General features: G+C 30.1%; 1 protein-coding gene across 1 annotated transcript; it reads right to left on the reverse strand.

The window, feature by feature from the left end:
* Positions 1-14,351: 14,351 nt before the first annotated feature.
* On the reverse strand, positions 14,352-16,199 carry LOC107946685 (phospholipase A1-Ibeta2, chloroplastic). Its single transcript, XM_016881110.2, has one exon. The coding sequence runs from the start codon at positions 16,097-16,099 to the stop codon at positions 14,480-14,482; it is 1,620 nt and encodes a 539-aa protein (XP_016736599.1). The 5' UTR covers positions 16,100-16,199; the 3' UTR covers positions 14,352-14,479.
* Between the last annotated feature and the right edge of the window lie 422 nt (positions 16,200-16,621).

The following is a 16,621-nucleotide window of genomic DNA, read 5'->3' on the forward strand; positions in this document are numbered from 1 at the left end:
ATCTTAAATATTTAAGATGGAATAATCCAACAAATATGAATAATTAGAACAATTAGATAAAATTGCATGTGATGTTTATTTTTCTTATTATTTTTATCAGTAATCATATTATCAACTACTTTTTTGGGTTAATATAATATATATGATAATTTAATTTTAATTTTCGTTATTTATTTGAAAAGTTTTTATCGTGCTAATTATTTTTATAGTAATTATATTTTTAAAGTATAAATTATGTTAAAAAATATAAATTATGTAAATGTGTAATTATAACTACCAAAAATGATATAATGATTTACAATGTAATTTTTTATAATATAAGAAAAACTTCCATTCAATTATTGTTGGAACATTTTCGAATATTTATAGTGTTCCAATAATTATAAATGAATGGGTGTAATTAATTAAAAGTTATATTATTTAATTTTTTGAAAAAGAATTATAACTATTTAAATAATATTATTTGAATAGTTATAATATTAAATGAATAATTATGTGTTTATTTTAAAAACATTATTATTTAGAAAGACACCTAGGGAAATATGTCTCTATGAAGAGACATGAAAATTCCTATAAATAGGAATGGGATTTCATTTGAAAATCACACCAACAAATTCTAATATTCTTTCTTTCCTTCCTTCATTTTCTAATATTATTAGATTATTCTATAAAGTATTACTGCAGAAATCCTTTGTAGAAATTGAGTTTCTTGTTATACATTGTTCAATGTGTCGTGGATTATTCTCGTCAGTGCAAAACATAAATAGTCATTGGCTTCATTGTATCCTCGAGGTTAATTTGCTTGAAACTCATTTGCACACCGAAGATAGGTGGGGGCGAATATAACCTTAAAGATAGTGACTTGATACACGCCTTGAAGCCTTATCTTATTTCTTTTTCTGTTCGAGTTCCATCCGTGTATTCGAGATTTTCTTCACCGGAGATTTGTACTAACAATTTTAAGGTTATAATTCATGATGAATACCACAACACATGAAAGTGAAACACTGAGGGAGTTGGCTTCCAACTTTGTCAAACTTGATCGGTTTGATGGTGGCAATTCTCGACAATGGTAGAAAAAGATGCACTTCTTATTATCAACTTTAAAGATTACTTATGTTTTGGATATTCCAAGACCTGAAGAGAATGATAACGAATCTGTTGCTGCAACTCGAGAAAGACAAAAATGGGACAATGCTGATTACATGTGTCTGGGCCACATATTGAACGGTTTATCTGATGGTTTGTTCGACACCTACCAAAATGAGGTCACCGCTAAAGAATTATGGGACAAATTGGAGACAAGATACATGACCGAAGATGTTACAAGTAAGAAATTTCTTGTTAGTTGTTTCAATAATTATCAAATGGTTGATGGTCGTTCTGTTATGGAACAATTCCGTGATATTGAAAAGATGTTGAATCAATTCAAGCAATATGATATGAAAATGGATGAAATGATTGTTGTATCCTCCATAATAGACAAACTTCCTCCATATTGGAAAGACTTTAAAAGAAGTCTAAAAAACATAAGAAAGAGGAAATATATCTTGAGGCTTTGGTAAATCATCTTCGTATTGAAGAAGAATACCGAAAGCAAGATCAGAACATAAATTCTGAAAATGCCAAAGTGTAACAGCCTGATTTTGACCCTAATCGGAACAGTGGTTTTGGGACCATAAATCTAAGTCTGAAAAATATTTTAATATTATTTACTGTGTTTATTATGTATGAATTTACTTGTGTGATAATTACGTGCTTTAATTTCATCATTTGAGTGTCCGATTAAATAAAAGGATTAAATCGTGAAAAATGAAAGTTTAATGGTTAATATGAAAGTGCCTAATTGTTGTTGTCTTTGAAGTTTTATAATGCAATTAGTCCATTATGTAAGTTAGTGGATGGCAAAGGACTAATGTAACCTTATTATATGTTTTATATAAATATATTAGTAAAGGTTAATTTAGTAAAATGATATTAATGTTAATATATGTTAATATAGTAAAACATAAAATAAAATTATCATGCAAATGTTCATCATCTATAACCGAAACTACCAAAGAAATAAAAAGAAGAAAAAGCTTTGAGTATTTGGCACTTACATGTCTTAATTAAGGTATGTTTCGGTTTTGGTTTTTGTTAATTTTTACGTTTTTGAGATTGTTGTTTTGTGTTCTTTAAAGCCCATGCTTCAGTTTTGTGAATTGGTGATGATTTTGAAATATTCCATTGATGAATTTATGATTTTTGTGATGTTTGAAGGTGAAATATGAAATATATGTGTTAGATTAACATAGTTTATTTTTTAATTTTTGACGAAATTGAGTAATTAGGGTTAAATTGTAAAAATTAATTTTTGAGAGACTAAAATGCGAAATAAATAAAAAGTGTGGACTTGTATAAAGCTATTGAATATTCAGCCCTAGCATAGTGTAAGGAAATTTTGTGTATTTTGTGTTTTATACAATAGAGACTAAATTGCAAAAAGTGTAAAATGTTAGGGGCAAAATGGTAATTTTCCCATTTATGTGTTTTTGGATTAAATTGAATGATTTGATGAATGAAAGGGTTAAATTTGAATATGTTTAGATCAAGAACCGAAGAAAACAACATTAGATCAGAGGAAGTCAAAAGTAGTCGAGTAGTCGAGTAGTCGATTGTGTCCGTCAATATCCGAGGTAAGTCTATAGGCATATAAATGTTGTTAAATTTGATAAAATATTTATGTTACATGATGAATGAAAATTTATGAATCTTAATGTGTATTGTCGAATGCAAATGTGATTTGGGAGCTTGATTATAATGTTCGATTCGATCGAGATTCAATGTCCGAAAGCCCGTACGAACCCTAAGAATAGTTAGGATACATTTGTAATGACATGGGATTTCCGATATGTGTTATCGTGTAAGACCACATCAGCGATGTTGGCATCGACTTATGTTTACATGTAAGACCCTGTCTGAGACAGTGGCATCGATATGTGATTACATGTAAGACCACGTCTAGGGCGTTGGCATTGTACGAGCTTCTGACCGTCCGCGTATTCTTTTTAATTCTGAACGGTTCAACAGGCAATTTTAAATGAATATTAAATGTGAAATCGAATTAAAAGGGCTCAGGTATGTACTTATACCAAGTTGTAAAAATAAGGTAAGTCAGTTGTTGTATTGATTATATAAATGTTAAAATAAAAATGTGAACTATGTGTATACATATGTGATTGTGCATATTCGGTTAAATGTGGTATGTGTGATTTTAATAGTGAGATTTGGACAAGTCCATTTGTATTTGTACAATTAGTCATATGGTATGTGTATGAGAGATTTAAATGATAACCTTGTATTGAGAACATGTATATTCGGCCTTGTTAACTTGTAATAATATACAATTGATGATATATATATTTGCTTATGACTTTCTAAGCTTCAAATAGCTTACTCTGTGTGTTTGCACTTGTTTATCTCTGTTTTATAGATTTTGAAGTCATTACGAGCTCGGGGATCGTCAGCAAAGCCTATCACACTATCGACAGTTTCTTTCGGTACTTTACTAAGTTGATTTTGAGTTTATGGCATGTATAGCATATTTAAAATGTTGATTTTGGAACAAGTATGTATATATAATTAATAGCCATGCGAAAATGGCTTATTTCCTTTGTTTGAGTTTGGTATCGATGCATAGGGTTTTAATGGTCAAGAATGGAGTTTATGATTATGTTATATATATGTGTGATATGTTTGGTTTTGGTATTATAAGGATTCAGTTATGGCATATAGGTAAAAGGTTAAGTTTGGTCTTTATGCTTTTGATGAATTGGATTAAAATGATGTTTTTGATTATGCATTTTTGGTTATGATATGAGTTCATGTTATGTAACACCCCTTACCCGTATTCGATGCTGGAATAGGGCATGAGGTATTACCAGAGCACATACACTTTTAACTATATTAAACCGAGTTGTAAAATTTCATCTAAACTAAAACTTTCAAATTGTTATTCTTGATTCGCAAATTAAGGTTTACGTGGCCCAATATACTCACAATCTTTCACTTCCTCATCGTATGAATTTATAAATTTCCACTTACTTGTTGAATTCATCACGAGTACCTAAATTGATCCGTATCATTACATATTCTCATGTCGTCATATTTTCCTATTTAACTATTGTAATATATCAATTACTCAATATTTCATAAGCTAAGTGTCACATATACATTATCCATTCATCTCCCATACAACTATCAATATTAGCCTTAAAGATAGTACAAATTTTCTCTATTCGATGTTAACCAAAACATGTTACTTCATTACCAACTAACCTTACTAAATATACACCTTATACTAGCCCAGGTGTTTAACCATTCACCCATGACATAAATATATTTTATCTATTATTGCATAATATAGATGTGCTACCCAAATCATAATTCACCTCACATAGTAACCAAGTTAATTTTTATCATTTGTCAAATAAATTACAAAACAAGTTATATAACAAAATATAGATACATTTTAAACCTCACCAATAAACAAATTCTCATGGCATTAAATAATCATCACGCATCAAAGACAAACGTACTTGACATTTCCATCACATAAACCGAATTAATCAGTGCAACCTCAATGATGTAATCATCCTTTTAACTTACTTAACCAAGCTAAATTATACCATCATCTCACACATAGAATGACCCACCTATCATACTTCTCAATTATGTCACTTAATAGACCAAATATACCTAACATTTATCATCATGATCAATCCACAACCAAAATACATCCATATATCAAAATTACTACACACATATATATATACCATGACTAAAGTTCTTAAACATTTGATCAATTGCTTTTCAGTACCGCAATAATTCTTTCAATACCAATACGTATTTACCATTCAATTTACCATTGAGCGATTATAATCGAGCATATAACCATTTATACACAATTCATTCATATATTTTATTGTCCTCCTCCTCCTCTCCATTCCACATCCTTAATGTATATAGCACGCTTAATAACATTATACCTAATTTCATTACTCACTTATATGTAAATTTAAAGCTGCCCATCTGAGTTAGAGTCACTAAATTATTTTATTCCGGAGCTATGGAGCTCCAAATTAAAATCCGTTAATTTTCCCTGAAACTAGATTCATATATATTTTTACTATAAAAATTTCACAATTTTTTAATTAGCCAATAAGTACAGTTTATTCTTTAAAGTTTCCCCTGTTGCATTGCTCGACAGTTCAGACCTCTCTTCACTAAAAATTGATTATCTCATTGTACAGAATTCAGATGGTACTTGTTTATTTTTCATGAAAATAGACTCATTCAGGATTCTAAAAACATAAATTTTAACCCATGATTAATTTTGTACAATTTTTAATGATTTTCCAAAGTTAGAACAGGGGATTCTGAAATTATTCTGACTCTATCTCACAAATTTTATTATATCTCATGATTTACAATTCTATTGCTTACACCGTTTCTTCTATGAGAAACTAGACTCAATAAGCTTTAATTTCATATTTTACTCATCATCTAATTCGATTCCCACAATTTTTGGTGAATTTTCAAATTTGGCACACTGCTGCTGCCCAAAACTGTTTCAGTGCAATATGTTGATTACCATTTTGACCCTAAACTTTTAACACATGACAATTTCATCCCTAGGCTCGGAAAATGAAATTCTTTCAATTTAACCCTTGATCCAAGCCTAATAATTCTCATACATATCAATAATAGCCCACGGATTTCTTAAAATTTCATAAATTCTCCATAAATTCAATACTTTTTAATTTAATCCCTAAAACATATTTTCATCCAAAATTCTTTAATAAAACACCTTTAAACATCCATTAACATCTTAATTTCATCAAAAAATAACAAAAATCATATGAAATTATCAATGGTATCTTCCAAAACTTTCAACAAAATCAAAAACTAATAGAATACTAAGTTGGACCTAATTGTAAAAGTATAAAAATATAAAAATTTCAAGGGAAAAACAAGAATTGAACTTACTTGAAGCTAAAATATGAAATAACAGCTCTCAACCCTTTTCCATGGCTGTTTTCCACCGAAATTTTAAGAAGAAATGGTCTTGAAATCCTTAAAATAAATTTTGGCCACATAAACTTTATTGTAATTCCAATTTTGTCCTTAAATACATAAAAATCTTTGATTTTTTTAACAGTATGCCGCCTCAGCCACTTAAATTGGTCCATTTTATCTTTTAGTCCTTCCTTATTTAATTGTTAGGCTATTTAATCACTTTAGCAAGTTTTGCATCTTTTCAATTTAGTTCTTTTTAATTAATTGACGGCTAAAACGTTAAAATTTTCTGATGAAACTTTAATACTAACTAAATGGCACTTCATAAATATATATAAAAATATTTATGGGTTGACTTATGGATTCGAGGTCTCCATACCTCATTTTTGACCCGATTTACCTATTAAATTCTTTTGAAATCACAAAATTCACTAATTCAAAAATTCTTATAAATTCACACTTGACCCATAATTATTAATTTATTAAATTTTCAAGCTTACTTGTCGGATTTAGTGATCCAAAATCATTGTTTCCGATACCACTGAAAATTGGGTTGTTACATGTTAGGTATTATATTTCATAGTTTAAGTGTGTAAATTGCTTGATATATATGTGTCAGATAAGCTTAGTATGTTTTGCTATGGGATTGATAATGATTTGAGCTTGTTTTTTAGTGAAATATTCAGGTTCCATGTATGTGATAAGTTTGGTTTATGCTAGGTATTAAAATATTAAGATATGGATTGATTTAAAAGGTAATATTTAGCTATGAGTTTCGGCAATAAGGTTAATATTAGATATTAGTTGAATTAAGTTAATGTTATATGATCAATGGATATTAATCTTGATGTGCGGATTTGAAAGTATAAGTGAGATCCTAAATCATTAATTTAGTTATATGATATGTAATAATTTGTATATGTTTGGTCTTATAAGTTGCTGCAAAATCTGTTTCAATATACTTATGTATTTGGATATAAGATGAATTAAAATAGTTAAATTTATGGATTTGTTGTGTTGTATTTTTGGATATACTGTCCGATTAATTAAGGTCAGTTTGTAAAGGCGTGAATGTATTTGTTTTGATTGTTATAAAATGAAAATGTAATAGATATGTTGGTATAAGATTTATATTGTATATGTGTTTAGTTTGGTAATTGGTTTATAATGGCATAAAGATGAAATGAAGTTGATGTGGTTTATTAATGTTTGAGGTTTGGTGTGGTTTATTAATGTTTGAGATTCGGTTGCTTTGATAATCTAAGTATATATATTATGTATTGAATGTTATATAGAATGACCAAATAAGAAGCAATTCAGCTTGATTTGGTATATAAAAATTATTTGTGCTTAAATAACTTAAGATATCAAGGTTATATGCGCATGGTTTTGGTGATTAGGAAGGAAGTAAGTAAGTTTGGTTTCAAATCATGTAGTTAAATGAAATCCATGCCGTATAAATGGGTGTGATACCCAAATTGCGTTATGGGTTATGTTGTTTTGAAATAAATGAGTATCATGTTTATTAATAACCATTAAAATATTCGGCCATATTGTAAGTTAACCAAAATTTAATTTTTCTGTGGTTGTTAATTGATTTTAATATGTGAACATGCTTAGATTATAAAATGAGATGTTTAATAATTAGCTTATGACTAATAGTTATTATATGTTTGGTATATGATGTGTAATGATATGTATATAGATATAAATACATTTATATTCGAATTTTTTTAAAAATATGCCAATGGAAATAATATAGTAAATTTAAGTTCAAAAGTGAATAGGTTTTGTGTTTTGACGAGATTTAAATTATTACAATGGGATTGTAATAAATATCTGTTCTGAATTGTGCTATGTTCGGTAATACCTCGTAACCCTAATTCAGCGACGGATACAGGTTAGGGGTGTTACACAAAGTACATGTTATGAAGGAAGTAGAGACTACTAAACCATTTAAGAGAAAGTTCAAACAGCCTAATAGAGCACCTAAGTTCAAGAAGGAACAAAAGGACTCATGCTATCATTGTGGTAAGTCGGGATATTTCAAGAATGAATGTTGATTTTTAAAGAAGAAATCATCTTCTAAGACTATTATAACGAAAAGTTCGTTGCAATAATATCTGAAATTAATATGGCACAAGATGATAATACATGGTGGAGTGATATTAGAGCAACCAAACATGTGTGCAAAGACAAAAGCATGTTCACAAAGTTCACACAATGTGAAAAATGACAATGTCTTGTACATGGGAAATTCTTCCACCACAGTAATCAAAGGCAAAGGGTCTGTTGAACTACAATTCACTTTTAGAAAGGTTTTAACCTTAAATGATATATATTATGTACCAGAAGTTAGGAAGAATTTAGTGTTTGGAAGTTTGTTGAATAAGTTTGGTTTTAAACTTGTTTTTAAAGTAGATAAGTTTATTTTATCTAAGGGATGAATTTTTGCATTTGAACATAGCCTTTTTTAACCACAAGCTAATGCATTTGTACATAGCCCTTTTTAAAATTAATCACATGATAAATCATTTCATAAGAAATTGCATAACTTAAAACTTACCACTCTTTCATGAGCACAAGCATATTTTCATTTGAGCACTTACCCTTTCAACGCATCATATAAATAAACATATTACCATTTAACCACAAGCTTGGTACTTGTTTAAGCATCAACAGCATCATTTGTTAGCATACTTGAACATATTTCATATAAACTCAACATTGATAAACTTATTTTATCAACATATCACACTTGAGTTTATAATTCATCACAACTTCAATCGATGAATACACTTATTTCATATCAACACCAATAATAATCTTATGTCTTCAAACATTAATTTCATATGTCACTTATCAGATCTTATTGAATTGGGGAACGACTTACGAATATGAGTATATTGTATTCAGAATCCCGAAGGTTGCACAAAAGCACATAAGTGCTAAACAGAAACCCATAAGGGCTGAACGGAAGCTCATAAGAGCTGAACGAAAACCCATAAGGGTTGAACGGAAGCTCGTAAGAGCTGAACGAAAACCCATAAGGGTTGAACGGAAGCTCGTAAGAGTTGAAAAAAAACCCATAAGGGTGAAACTAAAGCTCAAAAGAGCTTAACGGAAACTCATAAGGGTTAAAATGAAATTCATATGAGTCAACAGAAGCTCGTGAGAGCTAAACGGAAAGTAAACACGAAAGTTCGCAACAAATGTTGAACCTCGGTTTACTTGGGTAATTTGCCATCAATTCATCCTTTGCATTTGCCGTCAATTCATCCATTGCCACAGAACGATTGTACTCAATCCGTGTTCCACTTTAACCGGGTATTCTTTTCAATTCATAAATTAACAATATTTCATTTTTTTAACAATATGCTAAATACATAATAATTTAACAACATTCCATTTTTCAACAATATATTAAATATGTAACATCATTCGTCAATTCAATATAATTATTAAACTTTAACCATACGAACTTACCTGAATTGAATTGTAATAATTGCAGGAGTTCAGGGATTATTCCACTATTTTTTCTTTTTCACAAGTATCTACGAAATCTTAATCTAAAATATAAAATTACTCATTCATTAGCGTATATTTCAGTTTCAATTTATTTCACAATTTATACCCTTCAATTTTTTGAATTTACACAATTACCCTAGCTTTTTCAACTTTTACAATTTAGTCCCTTAACTAGTTAATCTATCAAATTAACTAATTTTTCTCAATTAATAATTTATACAAATATTCTAGGCTATCATACAGTCCTTAATAAAATATAAATTTAATACCAAACCCTAATATTTTAACTATTTTCACAATTTGATACTAATATTAATATTTAACAAAGTCACTTTATAATATCATCATACAACAAAATTAAAGCACTAAACCCACTTGGTATTAATAATTTATTTCAATATATATTAGTTTAGACAATAAAATAATTCATTTCACGCAATTTGATAATTTTTGACATTTTATAAAATTGCCTCTAAAATTTTACTTTTATTCAATTTAGTCCCTGAGCCTAAAACATGCAAATTAGTCATTTTTAATGTAAACCCATACTAGCTGAGTATTTATATATTTTCCTCCTCCTCTCCATTTCACATCCTTAATGTATATAACATGCTTATATGTAATATTATCTATAATTCCACTATTTACTTATGTTCATATCAAAGTTGTCCACTTGAGTCATAGTCGGCAAATTATTTATATCTTGAGCTACAAAATTATAAATTAAAATCTGCTTAATGTTTTTAAAACTAGACTCAAATATATTTTTACCATAAAAATTTTAGAATTTAATATTTAGCCAATAAGTACAGTAAAATCTTCAAATTAATCCATGTTGTGCTATTTGACAGTTTCGACATTTCTTTACTAAAAATTAATTATCTCTTAGTACGGAGTTTGGATGATGTTTCCATTTGTTTCTCTTGAAAATATACTCATTGAGAATTTAAACATATAAATTTAAACCCCTAATTATTGTTTGACATTTTTTGATGATTTTCTAAAGTCATATTAGGGGAACCCAAAATCAATTTGATCTTGTCTCACAAAAATTCATATATCTCATAGTATGAAATTATTTTGCTTACACCATTTCTTCTATTTAAAACTAGACTCAATAGGATTTAACTTAATACTTTAATTAACCTCTAATTGAATTTCTACAATTTTTGGTAAATTTTCAAAGTCAGATTACTGCTGCTGTCCAAAATTGTTTTAGTGTAAAATGTTGATAACTAAGTTTATAACACCCTCATTTCCTTTCTCTACAATATTTCCTATCACTTCCTCTTATTTCCCTTCACTAAAATATCAAGAACATAGAACCTTATATAATAAAACTCTATTTTAACATTATTTTCATGCTTTTTCAATAATATTAAACTTAAAAATATATTAAAATCTTGATGTTCTTACCTTGTTCTATTTTAACATTATTTTCAGCTTCTATTTCTTGAATCTAACTTGATATTCTAGCTCCTCATAGTCTCCTTATTATTTTACTCTCTTGGTAGCTATGGAAATTCTTTCGATTTCTAAGTGAAAATGGTAAATTTTTGGTAAAAGAACCAATTTGTAAAAAAAAGAAAATTTCTTTCTTCTCTTCTCTTCTCACGTGGGTGCATGGAAAGATGAAGATAATTCTTCATCTTTCCTTCCTTATATACTAAATAAAATAATAATAAAATATATCATTAAAATATTAATAAAATAATATTTATCTAATTAAATAATTATATAATATAATTAAAATATCTCTAATATCATCATTACCTTCTAGAGTTCTTTCTCTTTCTAATTAACCATTTTTCCCTTTATGATCTTTTAAAATTCCATTCTTGAGTTATCACTTAATTTGGTAAAATTGTGATTTAGTCCCTCATAATTCTTCACCTATTCAATTTGGTCCTAATTCATTCATTTTCCTTAGTTTCTATATCATTTCACCGTTAAAATATTTTCACTATTGGTTCTTCAACTTTTTCATATTTATACTTTAACCCCTCAAATTTTGAGTATCTACTCTTGGGCCACAAAACTTTTCTTACTTTTGCGATTTAGTCCTTTATTGAATTAATATATCATAATATACTTTCCAATGTTGACATAACTCAAAATTTCCCTTTTTGTCACTTTATTTCCTTACTTTACTATATTAAGGATAATATCTTTCTTACTATAGTAATTTTCGGGATATTACAGTTCGAGTTCCATTCGTGTGTTCGAGATTTTCTTCATCGGAGATTTGTACTGACAATTACTTTGTGCTGTCAAAACAGATCTTAAATGTTAAAAATAAAAATATTTTATATTAATATTTATGAAGATAATTTATTTTTATTATTAAATATAATTCAAGGTGGGGTTGGTAGTTTCAAATTTAAAAGATGAACCTTTTGCAAGGTGGAAGTTGAATTTATGGACAAATTTATTTCAAATCTCGTTGTTACAAGTTTTAGTAGGTAATTTATTAAAAAATATATTATTGAACCGATTATTAGATGAAATGTGAACAATAGTGAATGCAAGAAAATTTGATTGACCTACTAGTAATGGTTTAATTAGCGTTAGTGGTTAAACTAAGTTTGATTAAATGCATTAAAAATTATAGTTTACATTAACACACATCTTTTTAGCAGTTGAGCTGAATCGTTGAAAACAACGGCTTCCTCGTTTGTTTTTTTCTGAATAATGACTAATGACAAGTTACATTTATATACAAAAAAAAATTATAAACATATCAAAATTCAGGTGAAATACTCGTATATGCTGATTTAAATTAAAATTACTGAATTAAACCGGATTTTTTGAAATTTGTTAAAATAGGCCGATTTTGGAGAGTGTGTGAAAATGCGTCCAGTTGAATGTGTTTTCAGCGGATTTTGCAAGAAAACGCTTCCAGCTGGACATGCTTTCTTGCTCAATCAACAAAGCGCGTCCAGCTGAACGCATTTTCTCTATTTTCTCTCATTGACCGATTTAGGGTTTTTTAGGGGTTTTGTAGATTTTTTTTAGATTTTAATTTTTTTATATTTTCTATATTTTTTAAAAATATAAAATTTTAAAATTACCCTTGTGTTAAAAAAATTGTTGAGAGGGACCAATTTGTTCATTTTCAAAATTGACAGGGACCAAAAGGGTATTTACACTAATCTGTTATTTAAATTATTCAAATTGTAAATTTTAATTTGATTCAAACTTGAAACTCGAATTATTTATTCAAGTTAACTCGAAATTCAATTTTTTTTCGATTTTTTCAAATCAAAATCGAGTTTTGTTCACCCCTAGAGGAACGAGTAAATATGCTAAAAAATGTGCATATTTCTGAAAATATTATTCTGGGGTATCTGACCAAATTCGGGATGAGGGGCAATTTTGAGGGGAGTTGACAATGGGAGAGTTTGGGACCCAGAATTTTGTTCAGCTGGACGTGCTTTGCTAACTTGACAGGAAAGCGCGTCAAGGTCCAACTTGAAGCGTTTTCCTACAAAATCCACTGAAAATGCGTCTAGCACACTCTCTCCCAAATCGGCCTATTCTAGTAAATTTCGAAAAAAAAACTTAATCTAGTAATTTTGGTTAAAAATCAGCATATATGGGTATTTCACCCTCAAATTTCATATAAATATATAATATTTTGAATATAATTATTATTCCACGAAAAATAACACCAATATAATAAGAATATACATATTTTCCTTTTTTTTCTACTGAATCAAAATTTAGATACTAACTTGAAAAAAAAAGCATAATTAATTTATATTATTTTAGATTTTTGAAAAATAAAACTCAAAGAAACAAATATTAAGCCTAATCCAGCATTGTCAAAATATTTGACTTGCATGCTTTGGCACAATAAATTAAAACTTTATAATATAAATAAAACAAAGACTTTATTAGTTTCTTTCTTTTCAGAATTTATTAATTTATTTCTAATGAGGAGCATTGACTTCTTAATTAATTTGACATTCTAACAACCATCGGATTCAGACAACACGCTATTTCAACACCGAATTGATTTAAATTATTGGTTAATTTCTATTGTTAGTCCCTGTATTTTATAAAAATTGTGAATTTAGTTTTTATACTTTAATTTGATCAATTTTAGTCATTGTACTTTTCCAAAATTTGAAATTTTAGTTCGGACCCAAATAGCAGTAGTTAAATACGTTTTGTTAAAATCCAGTTACTAGTCATGTACTAAGCTACTATGCATACAGTTGTAGATTTAGTCCATATTCTCCGATTAGATCATTCTAAGTCCCTATACTTTTCGAATTTTAGAATTTCAATCTTGACAGAAATGTCACTCGTTAATCCATTAATTGGATTTTCCATGAGTAGTATGTGAAAATAACAAGCTGACATGGCATTACACATATAACAATGTGTTTGTTGCATCAAATTTTTGGAAATAGCATAAATTAACTTAATGAATTTAACAATTATCATTTTGAGAAGGCTGAAATTTTATAATTCGAAAAGAATGGAGATTAAAATAACCAAGTTAAACTATATCGACTAAATCCACAACTTTCTTAAAGTACATGAACTAATAGCAAAATCTAATCTAAGTTATTCATTAATAAAAAAATAATTAAATCAAATTATCTCCATTTCTAAGTTTATTTTGCCTTAGTTGGAGTTAAGAAATGGCAAATTTGTATATTTTTTTCACTCTTAAACTTTGGTATCTAAAAAATAATAATAACCAATGAAATACAACATACGAAAAAATAATTTGTATTTCATACAAAGAGTTATTAATAATTTACTGTGATAATTAGTGATGTCTGTAATTTTAAAAATGAATTACAAACTATCATTTAAATTGAATCTCGTAACACATTATTTGTTTGTGCATTTTTTTTGTTATTAATATATACTTAGACTATCTAGATGGGCTAGGCAAACAAGTAGGAATCGGGACCCTAAGCCTATCTCTCTCAAGGTTTAAACTCAATGACTTATGAGTATACAACTGTTTCATATTAGATCTTTGATCATTAACCAACTTCACCAAGCTTCTCTTTGCGTTTGATCTAAATGGACAATTTGATGATAAGAATCCATCCACCAAGTGTAGGTATGCCTCTAAATCGTGACAACATGCTATGTCTGCATCTGGTTTTAGATAAGGGGACATTTTAGTGTCGACCCTGAGTTCTGTTCCAATATGAGAGTATGCCCAAGGATTGTTATTGTCAATCATATTGAACACTTTTCCAAAACTATCATTTCTTTGTTTTTTTTGTAGATCCTCCTGTTGTTGTTGATTTGATCCTTCACCAATGAATATTCCAGGAACTCTAGTGATTAAGTCTTGGTTGTTGACAATTCGTAATACTTTAACATTCTTTTCATTAAGCCGATTGACAAAGCCTTTATTACCGACTCGAGGACCACCGAAAGAAAAAACCGCGATGGGAGGCACATGAGGTGCGCATGAACTTATTTCATCGGCGACTAAAAGGGAGAGTGCGGCACCAAGGCTATGCCCCGTGATTGTAATGCTAAGGCTTTCACCTTTGTAAGTCTCCATCAACCTTTTCACTTCTTCAACCACGGATTCAGCCAAGCTTGGGACGTGAGTACCGGGTGTTTTGTGCAAGCTCAAGAATCCACATTCAACCTTTTGGGTCGGGTTATCCGATTCTGGGATCCGAACCAATTGGGCTCTTAAATTTTCAGCCCATTCCATGCACGTTGCAGTCCCGCGTAAGGCAATCACAATATCCCTCCTTCCCATCCGTTGAATCTCCCTCCGGTCGTCACAAACCGCTACGTACCCGATCCAACTAGACCGTTGGGTCATCCACCCAAGATCCGGAGCCACGTCGTCGACCCAATCCGGCAAGCCGATAGACGAGGTGGCGTAAAGGCTCTTGGTCAACTTGTAAGACCTATCGGGTAACGCAACGTGCCTCGGCAAGGGAGCCTGGTTGGTGGACATAGCAGGGTTCGAATGAAAGCCATGGTAAGCAGCTTGAACGAATTCCCCATATCTAACCACTTCCCGCCTTAGATTCTCATCGAGCGGGTCAAGCAACCCCGACCAATCATTGCAGCCATGGTACTCTCTCCAACGAGAACCCAGGCTGTTCCTCGGCGAATACTCCATATTGGACTTGGATAAAAGTCGTTGAAGCCTATTTAAATGACGCGGCGACATCTCTTCGGCGGCTTTCGTTTCGGGCCAAATCCTCGAAAGATTCAGCCCTTCCAGTAAACCCTTACCTTTGTTTCCGATCGAACCATTGATGGGCGGTTTGGTAATTACTTGTTCGGGTTCGGCTTCGTTTGTCTTCTGGAGGAGTTTTTCGAGGTTGGAAAGGTGTTGCCGAGTCGACTCAGTGGAAAAACATGCTGAAGAAAGGGGCTTTTGAGAACATGGATTGGGTTTGGTTAAAGGGTTTAGAGGAGATGTTTGCCGGCACTTGAAACTTGCCCGTCTGGCTTGGAAGGCGTGCAAGTTTTGAGCGGGAAGAGTGTGGCCGACGCCGATCTGCATGAAAAAAAGAGCAGCAAAGAAAGATAAAACTTAAAAGAGCAAAGAGGGAGAGAGCTTAAAAGTTGAAACAGCAAAGCGAAGACCGAGTGGGATCGAAAAGAAGAGATGAATTCTAATATTTATAGAACAACGTTTCAAATGAAGTACCTTATTGCGAGACAATGGCAGTACTGAAAATATGAGAAGGTTTTAAGGGTTAATATGCACTAGAAAGATTTGACATCTTTCTGATTAGCCCCTTGAGCTCTAACGTGGTTCAAGGAAACTCTGCGATGAATAAGACAGGAACTTAGCTTTATCTTTTTGGGGATGAATTGACTGAAACGGCCTGGATTATAACTTGTTAATTGGGTGAATGAATTTTATTTTATTTATTTATTACATTGGTAGTTGACTTGACTTTATTTCCAAATCACAAATCATAGTGTACTCAGTAGTAGCTACGACACCGTGTTCCTTCAAAGTAATATGTCCTTGTTTAAATCATATTTAAGGTAGGGGGAAACGTTCCATTATTTTATA

The sequence above is a fragment of the Gossypium hirsutum genome, chromosome D12, assembly GCF_007990345.1.
Source record: "Gossypium hirsutum isolate 1008001.06 chromosome D12, Gossypium_hirsutum_v2.1, whole genome shotgun sequence".
NCBI classification, from domain to species: domain Eukaryota; kingdom Viridiplantae; phylum Streptophyta; class Magnoliopsida; order Malvales; family Malvaceae; genus Gossypium; species Gossypium hirsutum.

Coding starts and splice junctions, on each gene's coding strand:
- LOC107946685 (XM_016881110.2), bottom strand. CDS start 16,099: ATGCAGATCGGCGTCGGCCACACTCTTCCCGCTCAAAACTTGCACGCC.